A 19,364-nucleotide genomic window follows, 5' to 3' on the forward strand; every position below is an offset into this window, starting at 1 on the left:
GGGAGGCCGGGGGCCGGAAAGCTCTCGGGCTGCGGCTCCAGGGCAGGCAGAGGAAGTCACGGCGCTTTGCTGCTGAGTTCGTTACCCGACGAAGCCCGACGCGGGGGGGCTGGGCAGACAGTCTTGCCAAAGAGGCCCGTGCTACAGCAAGATTGACAGCACGACGCCTTTTGTTCCCCTTGAGCCCTGGGCAGGCTTCGGGGCGAAAACCAAGAGGAGAAAGAGGGCAGCGGCTGTTCCCCCGGACTGCTCCGTACATTGGTTTACTCTGTGCTAGAAAGGCTGGAGCTGCTTGCAGCGGCTCTGGACGCCTCACTCGTGGGATGGATGCATTGCTGTGCAACTTCCCCATGGCTGGGAGAGGTTCTTCAGATCCTCCCTGCAAACGGGGCTCCCCAGTGACTGCGGATCTGGCTGATGGTAAAGTGCTGGGGCTATTGGTCGTGGATCTTTCTTCACCACTGTGCTCACGTGGCAATGAGTAGGCCCACTGCCTTGCTTATTCCCTTTACTGCTAAGCTTCTCTTTTGGCTATAGACACTGCCAATATGACTTTGGTTTTATTTTGTCATAGGCAGTAAAATAAGCCTATCCCAAAGACGTTGGTGTCTTTGTTGCAGCTGTTGAGCCCACCGATTGGCACAGCAGCATTAACACATGATGGGCACGTAACTTGGACATCAGGAACGTGACTTCAAAGGCTTCAAAGCATCGGGAATGTCTCCTTTGGAGAGAGACTGAGAGGTTTGGGCTTGTTGAGCCCGGAGAACAGAAGGCTCATGGGAGACCGTGTGGCTGCCTTTCAGTACACGGGGCCTCACAGATCACCCTTGCTGAGGGTGAGCACTATTCCCTCATTGAGGACATTGATGAAGATGTTGAACAAGACCGGACCCAGCACCGACCCCTGAGGAACACCGCTGGTTACAGGTCTCCAACCGGACTCTGCACCGCCAACGACGACCCTCTGCACTCTGCCAGTCAGCCAGTTCTCAACCCACCTCACTGTCCACTCATCTGTCCACACTTCCTCAGCTTTGTCATAAGGATGTTGTGGGAGACGGTATCAAACGCCTTGCTGAAAGCAAGGTAGACTACATGCACTACATCCACCCAGCCAGTGACAACATTGTAGAAGGCTACCAGGTTGGTCAAGCATGCCCTCCCCCTTGCTGATTACTCCTGATAACCTCCTTTTCTTCCAGTAAAGAACAAACTTCATTTTAATAAAGCTAGAATGAGCCAGTAGATGACTGCTCTTGATAGCTCCCCAATTCTTTGTATTAAGTTCCAAGTCCTGTCCTGCGCTGATTTGAGGCATTCCTAAAGAATAAAGTTCATCAGAGGATGAGGAACCACCATCTTTCTGTGAAGGCAAGGACATTACTTCTCCAGGACACACTGCTACCTAACCCAGGATCACAGCTGAGGCATTAACATATCCTTCAGCAGTAAAGTTCCAGGAACTCTTTGAACAGTTCTCCCCCTGATGGAGCTGCTATATCCAGCTTAGACTTGAAGTAAGAAAATAAGCAAGGTTTAACTTTAGGAAGAAAATCCCCATTAAACAATTGGCTTCAGTAGACTTTCATTTGGAAAAGTTAAATCACTTGAGCAATAGCTGTCAGTGGAACAAAAATAACAGACTATGACCAGTTTTGAGGATATGGAAGATTATGACAGGATCAAAAGATGGTTAAGTACCTCAAGTGTCTTTACGACACAGGAGTACCATTCCAAGCTTGTCTCCAGAGGTATTTTCTTCTCTGCCTCCTGAACATGGAGCACAGCATCTCGTAACTTATTGCGTGAGCGGTACAGTGCAACAAGTCTGATGTTAAGGTAGACGTCATCGGGTCTCACACGGAGTTCAGCTTGAGTCACATAAAAGAGCTCATTCCAGCCATCTTCGACTTTATATTCTTGAAACTTCTCCTATTAAACATCAAGGCAACGTATTAATATATTTTTTTTCCACATCAGCCTTTTCAACAACCACATTACCTGACAGTTTGCTCACCTCCGCTACACAGACTACAGACTTGCTGGAATTACTCCAACATCTTAGAAACGAGATAACAGGGGAAAAAACTTCACTGTGCCTCTCGTAGATGCCAAGTTAAGACTGTCAGACTATCTGAGACAGAGACAGCACACCTTGTTACAGAATAGCTGGTCCAAATAAGACAACAGAAAGCTAACAGAAGCCTCTGAGAACCTCTGTGTCCCTGCAGCTGTGCTACATAAAAATAAGTGCCAAAGTGACACTGCATAACTGATGAAAGCATTTACACTGTAGTTGAGAATGACAGCACTTCCTACATTCTGCATTTTTAAACTCAAAAAACTAAAAAGCAGCTTAGGCAATACTTGATGTGTCTGTTGCGACTATCTAAACTCAACTTCTTGGATATTATTGCTAACACAGTTTCCCCACATTTTTGAACACCTCAACCTTAAAACGCATGAGAAAGCTCAGAGCTGCAATTTTCAAGCAAGCTAGACAAAAACATCAGACAGCAAAGAAATTAACATGTAATAGATTCATGCTAAACTAATGCTAAACTAATTTAGCCAAGGAAATATTGTGAGATGACTAGATGGCATGCTAGAAGCACCCAGTCAGATACGGAAAGTTTCTTCAAGGCACAGAGCAGAGATGAGAAGCTGGAATTTACCTTCAATCTGAGAGCAGCAGGATTCCTGGGGAGCAGCCTGGCAGCTTCCTCAACCCAGTATTTTGCTCTTCCATCACTGGTGTCTTTATTGCAGAATAGCTCCACAATCTTCAGCACCAGATCCTTCTGTATTGGGTTCTGGAGATTACCATCATCCCTGCTTGGCAATTCCACAGCAGGCACAGACCCTTAGTCCAAAGGGCAATGGGAAGACTATCATAGCAGTTACCACAAAGATCAAGTCAGGACACAAAAGAAAGAATCAACTGGAAAATAAATAAATAAAAGCTGAAGCCAATTCTACCAAAAAAAGAATCCTTTCTTAAGTACATCATAGACAGATTTGGCAATGCAAAATGTACATCATACAATTTGTCCACAACACATTTTCTCTCTGAGCTTAAGGAATGCACAGCACAGATGCATTTTAAAAGTCCATTTACAAAGGAAGAAAGCTGGTCATTACAGGGGGTCAGTGGATCGCTTACCTTGTAACACCCAACAGCTTTTTCTGTGTTGTCCTGAGCTTCATAAATTTGTCCAAGAAACCTGTGTGCCCTGGGATCTCTCTCTTGGACACTGAGATAAGTAGATATGTATCTACAGAGCGAGAAAACCCAGAAAGATCAATACTCCTCAATAATACAAGTCCCCCCACACCGTGCAGCTAAAGCTAAAGGGAATTTAATCTGTCAAATGGAAAGCAGGGCTATATTTAGTTCTAGATGCTTGACCTAGACCTTCCTGTGAGGAACAACATTATTTTTACACGTACCAATGCTACTTACTTGTCAGCAAGTACTGAGTTCTGAGCAGCAGCTCACAGAACCAGATGCATCATATGATGAAATAAAAGCCACTTCAACTCCATGATTTCTTTGGTATTATATAACTAATGCAGTTGCTCCTTTAGAAGGATTTCAGTGGCACCCAATCCTTCCATTTACTGTTACCTTAAAAAGGCATGATCGTGATCTTGATTTCTCTACTTCAGCTGGCTTTTCTATTACACTTTCAAGAACAGATCAACCACATACATCAACACGTATTACCTTTTAGCAAGTTCATACTCTTTTATTTCAAAATACAGCTTAGCACAGATGAATCCTTTCAACCATTTCTGAATGGAAAACGAAAACAAACACGACAGGCACATGTCAGATGTACAGTACGTTTGAAGCAACTGAACAGGAAGAGCCCTCTTTTCAGCAACGCATAACAGTGCTAACAGTTAATTACCAGCCCACTTCTTGTATTCAAGCCTTTGTTTCTGAAAGAGACAGGATTAAGAAAGGAATCTTGTTTCCAATAACGGGCAGAAGCTACCAAAGGAAAACTGAGGCCATTAGCGAAGCAAGCGACTGATCTTTATACTTGGGACATTTCACAAACACTTCTGACTAAAGAAATCAGAAGAATGGGGTCTGCTACAGCTGAACTTTTTGTTATTGCTGCTGTTGCAATACAACAGTGTTGCAGGAGAAAACAAATCCTACAAACTAAGAGTGAAGATGTTACCCCAGCTCCTCCTGCTGGTGCTTCTGCCATCTTCCCCTCCTGCCGGCTCTGCCTTCTGCTTTGCTTTTTGTATTTTCACTTTTGTTTCCTCCTCCTACCCCTCCATAGATACCTTTGGAGACTTACGTTTCACCTTTCACTCACACAGTGCGTGCTGTGAAGTTATCTTGGGCTGATAACATCAGAAATAGACTACTGCATCCAAAAAGCATTTTCTACCTGCATGAAGGAGCTAGAGAACTAGGAAGTGACAAGCAAAAACTTCACGGCAGACGTAAACTAAATAACGTGAAACAAGTCTCTGCAGTCTAAGTACGCCTGAAGTTCATCTCCAACCCTCTTCCCACCCCAAAATACGGGGGGAAGTTATTCACGCAAGTCTCCTGAGTTTCAGTCTGTGTTCTGAAGTAAAACAAGGACACGCTGACATTCATCAGAGCAGAGTCATGCTTGACATCTCCTTGTAAACAGGGTTGAAAAGAAACTTCATCAGACACGCTGGCAGCCTTGAAAGACCCTCCCTTCCAAAATCAGCACAACAAGAAAACCAGTCACTATTTCCACCATTGACTGTGCTAGACAGTGAGTTGTAAGCATCACTGCAAAGATGAAACCAAACCACAGAACTTGGCCTCGAGTGCAACAAGAAGCGAAGCAATGGTTTTTGTTGAGCCCAACAGGAATCTCAGAACGGTTGAAGAGCATCTCTGAATTTGGCAGCGGTGCGCTCCACACTGCATAGTCTAAACAGCACCCAAGTCAGCTCAACAAAGCCACAGGAGAACTTTGTTGCTGTTGGAAAAGCTCAAAATGAAGATGCACGCTGCCTCACCCCAAGACCCTGCAGCAGAACAGCAGCCCGCGTGCATTCACGCTCTGCAGCACACTGCTGAATCTGCTGCCTCTGCAATAGAACCCACTCACAGCAGCAGAGCAGCACCTTTGGGGATTAAATAGCTCCCACTAACTGCACTGGTTGGCTCTCTATGATCTGTGCACCATTTCCAGATCGCAGGGAATCTGGCTGCCAGGTACAGCAGCAAAACTACACTGGCCCAGCTCTCCCTCTCTTTTTCCTGACCTTCCACAGCGCTGTCACACAGACAGGAATATCAACCACACAGCACGTGAAAGAAAACCAGAAGCTTAGGAACACCTGTCCCCTGTTTGGGCTCTTCAGTTCCACAAAACGCAGGGATCTGTACGGACTGACAGCACTGGGCTCCTCGTAACTCTACCGAGGGCTCACCAGTTTGAAGAGCGCACAGCCCTGGCAAACCATCTTCCCAACAAGTCAGCTCTGTGCCCTCCCACACAGCCGCTTCCCTCAGCTTCCACTCCCCCTGCCATCCGACCTCAAAGTCAGGGTGGGGAGCCTTGCTCACAAGGGAACTTTGCTGCAATGTCTGTTACCTGACTAAGCATGTTGCCGGGGCTCTGGGCGCTCAGTCTTGCCAAAGAGGCCCGTGCTACACCAAAACAGATGGCACAGCTCTTTCTGCTCCTCCTTGAACCCTGGACAGGGTATTCAGGAAGAAAACCGAGAGGAGAAAAGGAAAACGGATGTTCCACCTGACTGCTGCCTACCCTAGTACTCTGCAGACCTCACCTCCGGGGTGGACACATCGCCGTATGAGTTCCCAACTGCTGGGACAGCTTCTCCAGATCCTTCCTGCAACCGGGACTCCCCAGCCACTGTGAATCTGGATGACGATAAAGGAGTAGGGCAACTGGTGATGCATCTTTCTTAATCACTATCACTATGCTACATGTCATTATATTATGACGTGGTAATGATTAGACTCGCTGCACTGCTTATTTTCTTTCCTGCTAAGCTTATCTTTTCACTTTAGGGCACTGCTTTGTTTTTGTATTGTTTTGAAATTGACAATAAAATAAGCTTATGCCTTCCTTCGTGTCTACGTCCTTCCTGCTGACCCAGTCAATAGGCAAAAAAAAGATAAAAAATAAAACGTAAGTGAAGGTAAGGTCGGACAAGGGAAGTTAAGGAAACGGGGAAGGGGAGGGAACAGGGAAGGGGAGTGAAGGGAAAAAATAATAAAAATCTCTCTGGAGGAAGACCAACATCTTAAAAGCATGCCCAGAAGGATACAAGGGAATTTGCAAACCAGACCAAAGTTCTCGAGTCCTTACCCTGGTGTTCTCTGAGGCTCCTACCCACCATTAAAACTCATCAACATGAAATATCTCCAGAAACAAGCAAACAATAACCAACCAACCAAACCAAAAACCCATACCATGTATTTTGGGGTGGTGCCATTCAGAACGGCAGTTTGGGATATTCCATACTGACTATTTATGAAAAAGAGAAGGTGAACTACATTGGGGTATCTCCCTTACATTTCAGATACTCAATGAGAAAATCTGCACAACATGAGAAAGAAAAGGAAAGGAAAAGGAAAAAGGGAAAGGGGAAAGGAAAAGGAAAAGGAAAGGGAAAAGGAAAAGGAAAAAAAGGAAAGAAAGGAAAAGGGAAAGAAAAAGGGAAAGGGAAAGGAAAAGTGAAAGGGAAAAAAGACCTTGCTCTTAGTGCCTAGAGAGGATGTTCCACAGTACATCTGCAGGCTTTCTGGACAGCAGGTTTTATCTTGAAATGACTACTTTCCCTCTGCTGAACAGAAACATCCATTTGTTTCAGAAGTTCTTCAGTTCTACAAAGTTCCCAGAAATCACTGATTGCAGCCCTCCTTTTACTTTGGGTCTTTTACCTCAATCTTTACAGACGTCACAGAGACACAAAGCACGGCTGAACAGATTTCATGTTGGGTTGCGGTTGGATCTGATGACCTTGGAGCTCTTTTCCAACCTGAGCAATTCTATGGTTCTATGATCCCGTATCCATTCCAAGTCCACCCCATACCCAGAGCCCATCCCATACGCATCCCATTGCCCAATATCCCATCCCATATCCATCCCATATCCACATCCCCACATCCCAATCCCAAATCTCACATTCCAATCCCACATTCAACATCCCAACCCCACGTCCCGACCCCACATCCTACATCCCACATCCCAATTCCAAATCTCATTCCCAGTCCCTCCTCCCGAGCCCATCACCCACCTGTCCATCTCATTCCCTCATCCCAGTCGCAATCCCACAGCCCCGATCCCATCCCCTATGGCAACAGAGAGCACCCCGAGGCCCCCCCACAGCCGCTCTGCCCCGCCCCCGGCCTCTCATTGGTCAGGGGCAGTTCCGGCCCGTTCGTGCCTCTCATTGGCCAGCGGCAGCTCCGGCCTCTCACTGGTCAGGGGCAGTTCCGGTCCGTTCGTGCCTCTCATCGGTCAGCGGCAGCGCCGCCGGCTCCGATTGGCTGAGGCGCAGTGCGCGGGAAAGGCCGTTGGCAGCCGGCTCTCCCCTCAGGTGGTGCCGGTCCCACAGCCGCTGCGCGCCGGAGCTGTCCGGGCAGCACCGAGACGGAACTGCGGCACGACGGGAGCGGTGCTGAGGACAGCGGCGCCGGAGCCGGGAGGGACGGAGAGCGCCGCCGGGCCGGGGAGGGAACCCTGCGCGGCCGTAAGCCACCTCCGTGTGGGGTGAGGGGCTGGGAGTGGGACTGGGATGTGGGGATGTGGATGGAGACAGGATGGGATGTGGGGAAGTGGGATATGTACGGGACGGGCTGTGGCTGTGGGATGGATGTGGGATCAATATGGAGCTCTGGGGAGCTCCGGGAGAGATACAGGGGCTGAAGGGAAGTAGAGGGGGCTAGGAAGCTGTGGGGAGCTGGGAGGGCCGTGGGGGGGCAGGGGGCTACAGAAGGCTGCTGGGGTATAGGGAGGCACACGGGGCTGGAGTGGGCTGTGGTACGGGATTGGGGTATATGGGGCTCTAGGGGTGGGTCTAGGGGGATTTGGGGCAATGGAGGGCGGTGAGGGGCTTAGGGGGGACACGGTGCTATAGGGAGCATTGGGGGGGTTGGGAAGGGGCTCAGAGGGGCTGGGGAGAGCTATGGGGAGGGATATAGGGGGCTGGGGGAGGATATAAGAGAATGTGGTTGTACAGATGTCTGTAGGGGGCAAATAGGTGGGCTAGAAGGGGATATCACAGAATTGCCAGGGTTGGAAGGGACCTCGAGGATCATGAATCTCCAACCCTCCTACCACATGCAGGGCCACCAACCTCCACATTTCACACTAGACCAGGCTACCCAGGGCCCCATCCAATCTGGCCTTGAACACCTCCAGGGACGGGGCATCCACAACCTCTTTGGGCAGCTGTTCCAGCCTGTTCCACCACTCTCTCTGTAAAGAATTTCCCCCTGACATCCAACCTAAATCTCCCCTCCCTCAACTTCAAACCATTTCCCCTCGTCCTGCAGTTTTCTACCCTTTCCAAGAGTTGATTCCCCTCCTGTTGTAGGCTCCCTTTAGGTGCTGAAATGCTGCAATGAGGTCACCCCGCAGCCTTCTTTTCTCCAGGCTGAACAAGCCCAGCTCCCTCAGCCTGTCCTCATAAGGGAGGTGCTCCAGTCCCCTGATCATCTTTGTGGCCCTCCTCTGGACCCTCTCCAACAGCTCCCTGTCTTTCTTGTACTGGGGGCTCCAGACGTGGTCGCAGTACTGCAGATGGGGCCTCACAAGAGCAGTGTAGAGGGGTACAATCACCTCCCTGTCCCTGCTGGCCACCCCTCTTTTGATGGAGCCCAGGATATCATTTGCCTTCCGAGCCACAAGGGCACACTGCTGGCTCATATTAAGTTTTTCATCTATCAAGACCCCCAGGATATGGGGCTAGAGGGAGCAGTGGGAGGGCTGTGGGTGTGATATGGAGAAACAGGCGCGATAGGGGTCTGCAGAGAGGTATAGGTGGGACATATGAGGTTATAAAAGGCTGTAGGGGAGCTCTAGGGGGCTTGTGTAGACTATAGTAAAGTATAGGGGAATATGGGGCTATCGGGGGGCTATAGGGTAATGTGGGGAGAAGAGGCACTGGTAAAGGCCCATATACAGAAACGATAAGGGGGATAAAGGGGGCCAACAGATGGATATAAAGTAACATCAGGAGGCTGAAAAAAAAAAAAAAAAAACAAGTAAGAAAAGATAAAAAGATTAAAACAGAAAAACCAACCAAGAAACAAACAAGCAACAAAAAAGAAACAGGGAGGACTGTGAGGAAAATAGAAAAGAGGAAAAAAGAGAATAAGAAGTAAAAAGTAATGCGTGTAAATGTAGAGAAAGCAGGTAGGAAAGCTAACCGTAGCAGAGCAAAGGAAAGCAAGACAAAGAATGAAAAAATGCAACCCGGCAGGAATGGAGGAGTGTGGGAAGAGCTGAGCCCCGGCCTGGCACAGGAGCTGCACGGCAGGAGAAGAAGCTGAGCCCAAAGGTAAGAGGAGCTCCTTGGGGATTTTTGTGGGCTTGAAGCAAAGCTGAGAAGCCGTGCCCGGGAGGAGGTGTGGGTAGCTCCAGGCCACCTTGCTGTCTCCCCAAGAGATGCGGGCTGTGGGCTAGGCAGTGGGCAGGAGTGCTGGCCAGAAGCAAGCATCTGTGTGGAGAAAGGCAAAGGGCGGAGGAGGTTGAAGGGGAGCTACCAGGCATGGGCTTGCTCAGCAAGGGGAGCAGAAGCCTGAAGGGCACGAGAAGGGAATAGAGAAGGGCAGGCAGTAGGCGTTAAGTTGCGAGCAGAGCTGAGAGGCACTTGTCAGAGCAGCAAGCGGAGCAGGCAAGTGTTGAGATTTGGCTTGAGTAGCAGGAAAAGCCAAGAGCATGAATAAGAAGGAAGTGAGGAGAAGGTAAGTGAAGGGCAGGCGAGGTAATGGTAGGCTAAGGAAGGGAGAAGGGGAGGGGTAAGGGAGGTGAGGGTAAGGGAGAAAAGGAGAGTAGGGGGATGGGGAGGGTAGGGGATGGGAGCAGAGGAGGGGAGGGGGGGTTTGAGGGGAGGGTTAAAGGAAAACGTATGATTAAAATCAGAAAAAATAAGAGAGAAAGAAAAATGAGAAAAAAAATGAGGAAAAAATGAGAAAAACAAGAGGGAAAAAAAAAGAAAAAAAGATTAAAGGAAATGAGAAAAAGAGGAAAAAAAGAGAAAAAGAAAAAAGAAAAAAGAGAAAAGAAAAAAAAGATGAAAAATAGAAAAAAGAAAAAGGAAAGAGACAAAATAGAGAAAAGAAAAAAGAATATATAATAAAAATAAGAAAGAAAGATAAAAAGAAGAGAAAACAGAAAAAATGAAAAAAAAGCAAAAAAAAATTAAGAAAGATAAAAGAAGAGAAAAGAAAAAAGAGAAAAAAGTATTTAATGTTAGAAAAGAGAAAAAAGAAAAATGAAAAAGAAAAAAATAAAAAGAGAAAAAAGAGAAAATAAAAGAAGAGAGAGAAAATAATATATGAAAAGAGAAAAAAGGACTAAAAGAAGAAAAGAGAAGAAAGGCAAAGAGAATAGAAGAAAAAAGCCAAGTAAAAAGTAAAGAATATGAGCTAAGAAAAGAATGGCTGGCAATAAATATGGAGAGAGCAATGCATAGCATTGCAAAGGAAAGCAAGGCAAGAGAATCAGAAGAGCAGGAGAGGTAAGTTTGGCATAAGGCAAGGGGGAAGGGGAGGGGAAAGGGAGAAAAGAGGGGGAAGGGGAGGGGAGGGGAAGCGAAGGGGGGGAGGAGAGGGGAGAGGAGAGGAAGGAGAAAATGAGAGAGGTAGGGGTGATGGGAGGGGAGAGTGGATGGGGTGGGAGGGTTGAAGGAGAAATGTCACTGAAGAACCGGCTTCTGTTTTGGCATTAAAAGAGAAAAGTGAATCTCTAGATTTGCACAAAGCAGTAAAAACAACACTGAAGTGATTTTCTTTCTCCTTTGACAGCGTCTCTGTCTCTTTAATGTCGCTTCCCAGCCGAGCCATTCCACACTTCCGTGCTGTCCATGTGACATCAGTGGTCTCCTGCTGCTCTAGATGCCTGGGAATCCTCCCCCAGCACGACAGCGCACACAGCAAGCCCAGGGGGAAGCTGGCCCTGGTGGCGGAACAGATGTCATCGTGGGGACGTGGGGTCACAACGCCCCGCCTGGTGCCATGAGCTCACAATGCTCAGCGTGTGCCCCAGGCGTTCTGTGCCGCCCAGCAGCACTCGCTGTGGCTGCAGCGGTGGTGGTGGCAGCATGGCACGAGTGTGGGGGGCCACGGCCCCCGCCCGCCTTGCTCTCCTCCTCCTCCTGACGGCCACGTGTTCCCAGGAGACTTGTGCCGCTCCGTGGCGAGCGCCAGCAGCAGGTGGGTGGGCAGAGACAGGGCCACAACCGAGTGGCGGCGAGGGCGAGAGCTCCGGGCTCTTGTCCCCGTGTGCTGCCCTGGGGCTGCCTTCTGTGGGGGTGTTGGGATGGGGGGGACGGGCAGCAGCGCAGGAGCCAGGCGAGGGCGTGAGGAAGCAGTGCTCTGCAGGGCTGGCTCCAGCCGTGCCGGGCCGTGGCTCTGCTGCTGGCTGAGCACGCTCTTTGGCCGGGGCTGACCTAGGGGGAGCTCAGAAGATGTGTGCTGGGAAAAGCGGGAGCATTTCTGCTCCGGCTTCCTGGTGCTCCCCATAGATGAATCCTGGTTCCCAGCAGAGACCCCCGGCTGGAGCCCAGTTTGCTCTAGGTGTCTTTTCTTGGTGTGCTCGTCCACACAGTCCCGGAGGGGTGTTGCACGTGGCCTGGAGAGCTTCGGAAAGCTGCCCAGTGCCAGGCTCCAGATCACCCTGTAGCTTTGGCAGTCACGGCCTGAGTCTGCCATCCCATTAGCTGAGCCCTCCCCCACCACTAAGGGAGGAGATCACAACATGCCATGGGAACATCCCTCTTCTGTTCTTGATTCTAGATGATGGTGCTCCATATCCGGACAATGGGATGAAGGCTGCTTTTGTGTCTCAGGGGAAACCCAGAGGTAAGTTGTGAGTGTCTGCTTCCTTGAAGGCAGAAAAGTTAGTGCCGTCATAGTTTATTTGGGTACTCAGGAACCTCCAAGGGTCTTTCAAGTCTCTTTGTGCCTCAAAGGCTGTACACAGATCAGTCCTGAGTATTTCTTTATTTGGAGAGTTGTCACATATCTGTGGGAAGGCAGCCCTTGCCACTCTTTGGAGGAGAGAACCTATACGTTTGCTGTTTGGGCCATGTCATTCCCTGACCTGCAGCCAGTCCTCGCAGGTCACTGCAGAAAAAAACCCCAGGCCCCAAGGTGCAGTGGAAGCTCTCCTCACCTGTGTCTGATCACATCTGTGCCTGCAGGTCCTCTTGGTGAATTACCAAAGCAGAGTCCTGTTCCTGAGCCTGGGCTGGATGCCAGAGGTAAGTCACCAGCCTTCATCTCACGCTCTCTGCTCATATGTGGTTGTGGTAGTTCAGGAAGGGTTCAGCTTTTCACTGCCCGGTGATTTCTCCTGCACGAGAAGCCTGGGTGCCAGCCAACTGCCCACCTCTCCAGCTTGGCAACTTTCAACCCAAGTCTGAGTGCCACGTCATCAGCTGAGCCCCTTCCAGTCACTGCAGGTCCCTAAGGAAGAGAGAGATCACAACACACAATGGGAATGTTTCTCATTACAGCTGCGCCTATAAGCAGTGTCTTGCCAAAGGCTCAGCATAATCTGCTCCATAAGCCTCCTGTGGGGCTATCCCAAAGGAAAGGGATCTTCCCTTCCCCTTCCACCCCTTCCCTTCTGCAGACAGTTCCGCACACGGTTCCTTCTTGGACTGGCACGGTGCTGCTGCAGGCACCCAGCAGCTATTTGCCAGATGCTGCTGTGTAGCAGGCAGAGAAGAGTGCTGTGGAGCTGGCATTGCAGTCTAAACAAGTACCTGGCCATGTCTGACAGGAGCTGCTCTGTGTTTGTGTACAGGTGCGGGTGGAGTCGAATGGTCTCCAGCTTCCCAGCCGAGCTCAAGGACAGAAGCCCCAGCAACTCGTATTGGTATGCCATGAGTTTTTGCTTCCTTTGAGAGATGCCAGCTCACAGTCCTAATGTCAGCCGGGCATGTCTGCAAGCGTGAGTGAGAATGCACAGCTGCATGTGCGTACCCTGTCCTCACATGATCCCCTGGCACCATCTGCTCTTCAGTGATGCCCTTGTGCAGTTGTGTAGATTGCAGTGTGTGGTGGGAAGTTCTCCTCATGCTTTGGGTGCAGAATTGCCTCCAGGGAAGGCTGTGCCAAATTCTCGGCTGCTTCCTGTGCTGGAGCCCCACAGGCATCCCAGGGTGGCTGTTGTCTTTGTTGACTTCACCGAAAAGACCGCTCAGTTCAATACTTTGTTTCTCTAAGATTTATCTTAATGCTTTCTGTTAAGGTCCTGGGGGATGGAAAGTGGCATGGGAAGATGGAAAATATTCCAAGAGACTGTCCCATTTACTAATGAAAATCATGAAGAAGGCAGCACGTGGTGAGTGTATTTCTGTCTATACCCTGATTAAACAGATCCACACGCTCTCCTGCTCTAGTGAGATTTGTTTAGTCAGACAACTACCCAGCCTCAGGAGGCAATGGTGGGCAAGTGCAAAAGGAGTCTTAGAGCACGATGGAGAAGAAGGAGCAAATCCATGGCCCAGGAAGGTCTGGACCGTGGCAGAGCCAGAGTGTAAACAAAGCTGAGAGGCCAAAAAGAGGTTCCCTAAGGCGCTGCCTTGATGTGCAGTGCCTTAGGGAGTTCCCTTTGCTTCGCTGGAATCAGGGAAGCATTGCAGCCCAAGGATTTTCACATGTTCCTGGAGGCCAACAAAGTGAAAGACAACATTTTTGGCCATGTCAGACCTCTCGTGAGACTGCCAGTAGGGCACAAGACACAGCAGTGAGCACATTGTTCCTCCAGGTGTGGAAGATGAAGGACGTGCAAACGCCACAGAAGATCAAGTTTTACTGAAGTACTGCCTGGCACTGACTGCAGCTTTCCTGGTTTCCATGCTGGCAGCCATGCTAACATGCTGTCTGCTTATCCGGCGATGGAGGCAGAGAAACCAGTGAGTTGTTGTTCACCCCCACCCCCATCCTGCCCAACTCTTTACTGTAGGGCTGCTGTGAGCCAGGAGGCACTTGTAGTTCCAGCAGCACAGAGGCCGGTTAGTTGTTGGCTAACGTGGTCTGAGATTTACGCTATCAGATGTTTGAATTGGCACGGCCGTTCCTGCAGCCCGTTCTTAGTGCTGGGCCTGAGACAGGCTGAGAGCTGAGGGCGGCTCTTTGCCATTGAGGAAGGAGAGCAGGGGCCCTCAGCACGTTCCTCTCTCCACAGGCGCCTCGCTGCAGCTGATGGAGCCCAGCACGATGTCTGCGGCCACAGTTTGCCCTCGTCCTGCTCTCCTCAAGGGGCCTGGCAGATGGACATGATGCCAACGGCCGTGACCACCTGCCCACCAGCCGGATGGCACCACCAGGGCGGCCCCTGCCAGACCTGACAGCAGCCGGGCTCAGCTGCCCCCGTCACGGGCCCCACAGCCCACCAGCCCAGGCTCTGCAGCCCGGGGGGCATCAACACCACCCCCCACCCCCCACCGCCATCTTTTAGGGGACGGGAGGAACCCGCTTGGCTTTGAAGCTTGTGCTCATCGGCCGGCACCCAAACAACGGCACCCTGGCGGATGAGCAACAGGCCCAGCAGCCCCCCAGCCGCCCTGGGCATCAAGACCACCCCCCATCCCCCACCACCATCCTTCGGGGGTCGGGAGTGGTCCCTCAGGGTGTCAGCCTGGGGGCAGCCACATCCTCAGGGAAGCCTGAGAGGCCTGGCAGCCCCCAGCACCACCTCTGCCTTCGCTCTCCCCTCCAGCATCCATCAGGGGATGGAAGCGAGCCCAGCAGTGTGTAGACTTGGGGACATTGTCCAACCGACTGACAACCGCTGCCTTGGGAAAGCCAACTGGCCCAGCAGCCCCCCATCCCCCTGGGCATCATCACCACCCTCCCACTCCCCTCCACCATCCTTCAGGAGGTGGGAGCGGCCCCCCTAGGTTGTCAGTTTGGGGGCATTGCCCAACACCCAGAAAACCACCCAGAATGCCAGGGGGAAGCATATCAGGCCCTGCAGCCCCCAGCCCCCCCAACACCACCTCTGCCCTCACACTCCTCTCCACCATCCATCAAGAGGTGGGAGCGGCCCCCTCAGGGGGATCATGTAACACCTGTAAAAAAAACTGTCTGGGGGAAGTATGACAGGCACAGCAGCCCCCTGACTCCCGCCCCTTCCCCCCCCAGCATCACTTCTGCCCTCCCACTTCTCCACCATCAGTCAGGAGCTGGGAGCACCCCGTGTGTGGGTTTGGGGACATCATCTGACAGCCAGAGAACCACAGCTGGCATCAACTGGGGCTTTCTAGGCTGTGCTGTACCAATAAATAGAAAGTACCATCACAATTGTCCACGCTGTTGTCATGTCACTACCTGACCCACGAGCAGACCTTGTGTGCCACTTGGCATTGGCAGACAGCCACTGTCGTGTGGGAATGGCTTTGAACTCCAAGAGTGGAAACTGAGGTTGATGTGTAGAGAAATCCCTCCCCCAGAGGCAGCGAGGCCCTGGCCCAGGCTGCCCAGAGGCTGCGGGTGCCCTACGTCCCGGCTCGGGCAGGGGACAAGGGTGGCAGTGCATTATGCAAAAGCATCAGTGCTTCTGCGTGAGCTTTACCGGACAGCAGGCAATCATTTGCTCTGCAATAGGAACCAAGCAAGAACTATGAGCACATTTCCTGCCTCCTCTACTTCATTTTGCTTTGTGGGCTGGGCCGAGAATCTGAACGTGGAGAGAGACGGGAGGAAGGCAGTGCTGCAAGCCTCGTATGCCTGCTGTCACTGCTCGCTCTGTGACTGCAGTCGCCTTAGCAGAGGCACAGTCCGTTGTGCTACCAGCAGCGCCCAGCTGCCACGATAGCACCCTGCAGCTCCTCTCCAGCACCTGCCCTAGGCCACTGATTTCTCAGCATCCTCCAGGAGGTGCAACATTCCCCCATTTCAGCTCTCAGCACTGCTGCACTCCTCAGGAGCTGTGGCCACAACCAAAGCAGCCGTCAGCTGTAAAAGCATCCCGGTCCTCTGCAAGAGGACACAGTGCTCCTGTTCCGACAGCTTCCCTCAGCAGCCCAGCGCTGAAATGCTTTGTGGGGTTCCTTTGAGCAAGCTGCTGAGGACAGAGGCAGTCACATCAGCTGCCTATACATTAACTGGGAGCTGTTTTTATGTTCATCCCTGGTCAACACATCAGAGGGTTCTTTCTTTAACATCCTTATTATACCTTTTTAACTGAGTATGACTGTTTTCTAAAAAAGTTTTCAGCACTACAAATAATGATATTCAAAACATCTATATGGAATATAGATATTCCAAATGAATTAAAATTAAAAGGGAGGAAGGGAGGAAGGCAGGAAGGCAGGAAACAAGAAGCTGCTTCCTTCAAAAGTCGGAGTATTCTGACGAGGAGAAAACAGCAAAACTAAGCCTGCCATCACCACGTCATTGCCATCAGGGCTCCAACTAAGGCAGCCAGCTGAGCAGGGAAGAACTTCCATTAGATGCTGCTCAGTGACGGCACCCAGAATGAAGCAGCAAGGATGTTACGAGTAGGAGACTGCAGCACCATTTAGCAATCCCCACCTACTAATATTTATTATAACAGTTAGCTCAAAAATCCAGATTGTTTGTAATTACTGTTTTTAATTAGAAGACAACCTTGCAGCTGTGAATCTTTATCACTGGACTGTGAGATATTTCTGGCAGTGAATTCTCTCTTTGTACCATTGGTTTTGTAGCAGTCATTGTTAGGCTTGCCTTGCTATTCCTCTGGGTTCTCTGTACACGTCCCTTTCTGAAACTGTACTTCTCACTGGGGAAACCCCCTGACAACCTTTCCTCTTCTCCTTTAGACTGGACATAAGGAAGAAGTCTGTTACGATAAGAGTGGCACTGGTGCAGGGACACTGAGGGACCCTGGGGATCTCTGGAGCCCTGAGCACTGGGGATGGATGGGATGGAGGGCACCATCCCTGCCCCATTCCAGGGGGACCAGTGCCACCCCAGACCTTCCCTCGTGCTTTGTGGGGCTGTGCAGAGGAGGAGGGTCTCAAGGTGTCCTAGGGATGGCCCAGGGTCACTGTGCAGATGGGGCAGGGGCTGTGGCTGCTGTCCCCAGGGGACCCACGTCCTGCCCTGGGCTGCTGCCAGCCCTTCTCCTGCCCAAAATCCTGAGGCACAAACCCTGCTGGGACAAAATCCTCAGATGGAAAACAAAGATCTGAAGAGCAATGCCCTGATACCACTGCCCAACACAGATGGATAAGCTGCTTCATTAACAAGTCCAGCTTTTACAGCGGGGCTGGCAGCATCTGTGCTGCTGTTCACCTGCAGTCAGGAATGTCACACTGCCTTTTTTTCAACCCACATTTTCACAAAAGAGCATCAACTTCTGATATTTGTTCTGCAAACTGGGGAAGAGTAACCCGCAGAATGCTAACTGCTGCAGAGGACAGGTTGGAAGACAGCCGCTCCACGCGCCCATCGTGCCACAGCAGCTCCTTGCTGGATGTGCCTGGCATAAGCCTGGTTGGCTCCTGACAGCAATCCCTCACAGTGGGGAGGAAAGCAGCACTTGCACAGCTGGTTTTAAGAGCGCTAACCAAGCTCAGCTAAAATGCTCAAGGGAGACTGTCTTCAAGCACGGTCACAGGATGCGTTTGTTATACTGAGGACTAAAGGAGATCACTTCAGATTGACATCAGGGAGGAGACGGGGTAAAACTCCCCGCTGGCCCACACTTCAGGATCTGTGGCATGTTTTTCTGCACAGCTGCCGTTTCTAAATTTGGAAAGAGACAGTAAAACATACCTGGAAAGAGTTGAGAAGTCAGGGTCTCCGTAGCTACAGAGAGATGTTGGATGCTTCTTTCTGTGGGAATGTTTGTGGAAAAGTGACTTTAGGTAGCTTAAATCTCTGCCTTCTGACACAAGAGCAAAATGGAGCCAGGAATGTATTCTTACTTCCATAATAAGAGTGTCAAAAGGAAACACCCTGAGACTTCTTGTAGGGGTGTCCATTTGCTGTCTCCCAAAAACCAGTCGGGAGAAAGGCACAAGAGGGGTGTGCCCTGCTCAAGTTCCCGGGGTCCTCTCCACAGGGACTGCCCGCACTGTTGGAAAGAGCTGGCTTCACTCTCTCTTCAAGTGCCTCGATCCCCAAAATCTCCTTTTGGAAAGGAAAAAGGAACCCTAAGGAAAGAACCTGCAAGTGAAAAACAGTGAGGAAGAAGCATTTTCCCAGCATTCTTCTGCTGTGCAGTTTAGACTCTCGGGCAGGGCAATGTCTCGAAACCAGCTGGTTACAAGGACTGTCCCCAAAATACACCCAGCTCCTGTACAGCTGCCATGATTTCTGACAGCAAGCGTTCTCCATCTCCTCAATAGTTACGCGCCTTGAAGCACATGGCTGGTGTTCCTGTCCTGAAGAAAACTCCCTCTGTCCCGAGGCCCCACCCACGGCCCGCCCCCTGCCGCGCTCCTCCCACCAACAGCGCAGCGCAACGCCGCACCGCCCCCGGGCTCTCATTGGTCAGGTGCCGGACCGTCCCGCCCCCGGGCTCTCATTGGTCAGGTGCCGGACCGTCCCAGCCCCGGGTTCTCATTGGTCAGGTGCCGGTCCGTCCCGCCCCCTGGCTCTCGCTGGGCACGTGCCGATCCGTTCCGCCCCCGGGCTCTCGTTGGTCAGCGGCAGCGGCGCCGGCTCCGATTGGCTGAGGCGCGGCGCGCGGGAACGGCCGTTGGCAGCTGGCTCAGAGCTCTTCACCCCTCAGACGGCGGCGCTCCCGCAGCCCGGGCCGCCCCGCACCGCCGCTGCGCGCCGGAGCTGTCCGGGCAGCACCGAGACGGAACTTGAGCTTCCCCTGAGACGTTCCCCAGCATGTCTCAGCAGGGAGACGGACGCAGTTCCCATCGCTGCTTTGCACGTGGAAAGGTTTTCGCCCCGAAGCCTGCCCAGGGCTCAAGGGGAACAAAAGGCGTCGTGCTGTCAATCTTGCTGTAGCACGGGCCTCTTTGGCAAGACTGTCTGCCCAGCCCCCCCGCGTCGGGCTTCGTCGGGTAACGAACTCAGCAGCAAAGCGCCGTGACTTCCTCTGCCTGCCCTGGAGCCGCAGCCCGAGAGCTTTCCGGCCCCCGGCCTCCCTCTCCCTGGTCAGCGCCAGCGCCGCCAGCTTTCTTCTCGGACAGAC

General features: G+C 51.4%; 2 protein-coding genes across 6 annotated transcripts; one reads left to right on the forward strand and one right to left on the reverse strand.

The window, feature by feature from the left end:
- Nucleotides 1-903: 903 nt before the first annotated feature.
- Nucleotides 904-7,031, reverse strand: LOC149911614 (RANBP2-like and GRIP domain-containing protein 8). Its single transcript, XM_090133556.1, has 6 exons — nt 6,926-7,031; nt 5,806-5,899; nt 3,167-3,278; nt 2,679-2,835; nt 1,705-1,935; nt 904-1,323 (listed from the first exon to the last, which is right to left on the reverse strand). The coding sequence occupies exons 3-6, from the start codon at nt 3,208-3,210 to the stop codon at nt 1,219-1,221; spliced, it is 537 nt and encodes a 178-aa protein (XP_089989682.1). The 5' UTR covers nt 3,211-3,278; nt 5,806-5,899; nt 6,926-7,031; the 3' UTR covers nt 904-1,218.
- LOC149911615 (uncharacterized) lies at nt 7,031-17,994 on the forward strand. 5 transcript variants are annotated; one of them, XM_090133553.1, is made up of 8 exons: nt 7,031-10,731; nt 11,018-11,425; nt 12,008-12,073; nt 12,415-12,474; nt 13,023-13,094; nt 13,470-13,562; nt 13,989-14,136; nt 14,409-17,994. In XM_090133553.1, the coding sequence occupies exons 2-8, from the start codon at nt 11,239-11,241 to the stop codon at nt 14,569-14,571; spliced, it is 789 nt and encodes a 262-aa protein (XP_089989679.1). In that variant the 5' UTR covers nt 7,031-10,731; nt 11,018-11,238; the 3' UTR covers nt 14,572-17,994. The 5 variants fall into 5 exon arrangements, with proteins under 5 accessions (XP_089989679.1, XP_089989680.1, XP_089989677.1 ...); XM_090133554.1 differs by having other exon boundaries at nt 7,031-9,549; XM_090133551.1 differs by having other exon boundaries at nt 7,031-8,467; nt 8,584-11,425.
- Nucleotides 17,995-19,364: the final 1,370 nt, after the last annotated feature.

Source organism: Phasianus colchicus, unplaced genomic scaffold (assembly GCF_987193195.1).
Source record: "Phasianus colchicus unplaced genomic scaffold, bPhaCol1.hap1.1 HAP1_SCAFFOLD_76, whole genome shotgun sequence".
NCBI classification, from domain to species: Eukaryota; Metazoa; Chordata; class Aves; order Galliformes; family Phasianidae; genus Phasianus; species Phasianus colchicus.